At 58.7% G+C, this 2418-nt stretch overlaps 1 protein-coding gene across 1 annotated transcript in view; it reads left to right on the top strand.

The window, feature by feature from the left end:
* PLA2G6 (phospholipase A2 group VI) overlaps positions 1-2418 on the top strand; it is a 74352-nt gene that overhangs the window by 52086 nt on the left and 19848 nt on the right. The window contains exon 6 of the mRNA XM_019664568.1: positions 1731-1913. Coding sequence (XP_019520113.1) covers positions 1731-1913 — 183 coding nt within the window. The remainder of the gene's footprint in view (positions 1-1730; positions 1914-2418) is intronic.

Here is a 2418-nt window from a genome sequence, read left to right as displayed (position 1 = left end):
GTGCCACAAATAAAAAAGGCAACCAAAAAAGAAACACATAACTAATGATTAAAACACACGTTTACCTGTGCCCATATAGATCCCAGTGGTACATGAACCACTGTTTGGATGACTGCATTCTAGACATACCTTTTCGTTCTCTAGACAGGGAGATCAGGCCCTGAGAAGAGGGGGCGGTGATAAGACCCGAGCTCAGGCCTCCTGACAGCCAGCCTGCGGCTTTGTCCTGAGAAACCATGCCATCATGCCATGCCCCGCCCCCACCCAGCCTGCACAAGTGAACTGCACAGTGCCGTGTGCAGGGAGGCTGCACTGGAAGGCTGCCATGGGGAGTGGGGGTGGGGGGCGGGCATGTGTGCCCAGTTACCCCCTCGGAACCAGCACCCTGGACTGGAAGGGCACGATGGCCTTCTCTTTCCTTGCTCAGGTTCTCCTGCTGCTCCTGAAAGCAGCCAGCAGCCCCTGACCCGTCAGTGTCCCCTTGGCTTCTGGGTCGGGGGTCATAGATACATTGCTTCCTTTTAGAAGGAGCTAGTGGGGCTGGGGGTGGGTGAGTCGCTTCCAGTTTCTGCCTGGGTTGTGAAACCTGCACCTGGGGATACTTGTAAACCTGCTTATCAGAACACCAGCCTTCACCTTGTAGACTTTAGAATATCAGATCAATGGAGGTGGAAGATCAGAGGGTTCCAGTGTCTCTCCCCGAGCTGAGGAGAGGCCCACTGAGTTGGTGGGTAGGGTGGCAGAGGCCAGGGTCCTTTTCCTCTTCATTTCTCTGAGCTTATATATTTCCCCCTCACCCCGTTTCCCAACAGAAAGACANCTGCAGTGTCTTCCTATACGATTTGGGGTTCCAATGGCCTGGCTCTGGAGGTGCTGTGAGGTCAGTGAGGTCGTGCGTGAGAAAATTATTCACAAGCTGTCAAGAGCCTCATAGACAGACGGCGGTGATGCTGGCTGGGCACCTCCTCTGAGGCTCTTCCAAAGCCACGCTTTGTTTCCCCTGGGAGGATGGAGGCTGCTGGCCTCTCGTCTCCAGGACGCACAGCTCAGCAGTGCCCTGGATGGTCCAAAGATCATGGACCAGGAGGGAAGAGATGCCAGCTTCTGCTGGGCACCTTCTTCATGCCAGGAGCTAGCCACCGAGTCAGGCCCTTTCATGTATATTTGTCATTCATTGTGACCATACTCTGTGAGGTAGGGACTCACATTCCTGTTTTCACAGCAGAGAGAACTGCGGTACAGGGGGTGCAGTGACCCTGTCAAGTGCAGACAACTAGGACGAAGCAGGGCTGAGCTTAGGGCTCGAGCCTGTTGGGCTCCGAAACCCAGGCTTCTCTCTATAGCCCCAGGCTCCCTGGGGCTGCTGGGTGAGCAGGGGTTTGTGTTGCCAAGTCCTGAGGAAGGATCCTACCTTTGTGGGTCCCAGGGAAGGCCACAGGGAGTGAGGCAGTTCTGGGACAGGGCCCAGAGGAACCTTTGCAGGGAGGGACTGGGTCCTGTGAGTTCCAGGGAAGGACATGGGTGCCGATGGTGTGGGAGCCAAGGCCGAGGGCCAGCCCCAGAACTGGAGCCTGCCGCCTGGGCGCTTCCCGTTGCTAGAGCTTTCCAGCGGCCCAGTACCTGAAGGCCTCTGAGGGAGGAAGTGTCTGCCCAGGCGCCGCCAGGCGCCTCCAGCCACAGCTGCTCTGAGCGCCCCGCTGACTCGCGCCTGGACCTTCTGCCTCCCACAGATGGCCCGCATACTGCTGAAACGAGGCTGCGACGTGAACAGCACCAGCTCCGTGGGGAACACAGCCCTGCACGTGGCGGTGATGCGCAGCCGCTTGGACTGTGTCATAGTGTTGCTGACCCACGGGGCCAACGCCGATGCCCGCGGGGAGCACGGCAACACGCCGCTGCACCTGGCCATGTCGGTGAGCCCTTGCCTCTCTCTCTGACCCCCGGGCGCCAGCCAGAGCTGATGCCTGAGCTGACGGCCCCCATGGCGGGGATGCCGGAGGCCGCCAGGCCCGGAGCTCGCCTCCTTTTTCTGTGCTCCGGGATCCCTCACTCCTACGCCCCCACTTGACACTTGGCGTGGCATGAGAAGGGCCCGTACAGCTCTGGCTACTGACTGTGGCCTCGGTCAACTCCCGTTGCCTCTCAGCCTTGGTTTCCACATCTGGAAAAGGGCGGTGCCGGGGCCCACCTGGTGGAATTGAGAGGAGTAAGTGGTAGACACTTGGTAACTAGGAGGACTGTCTCCATGCCACATGCGGTACCTGGCACGTCCCACAGACGTTAGTCCTCCTTCCCTGCGTTTCTAGGGAACAATATTCATCTGCATATTGTTATGTCCCTGGTAGACTCTCAGCTCCTGGAGGGCAGGGCCTGCTTACACCTCGGGGTGGCTCACGCTAGGTGTTGGTCACGTGTGTG

Source organism: Hipposideros armiger, unplaced genomic scaffold (genome assembly GCF_001890085.2).
Source record: "Hipposideros armiger isolate ML-2016 unplaced genomic scaffold, ASM189008v1 scaffold_426, whole genome shotgun sequence".
Lineage (NCBI taxonomy): Eukaryota > Metazoa > Chordata > Mammalia > Chiroptera > Hipposideridae > Hipposideros > Hipposideros armiger.
This window is presented reverse-complemented; position numbering and strand designations above follow the sequence as displayed.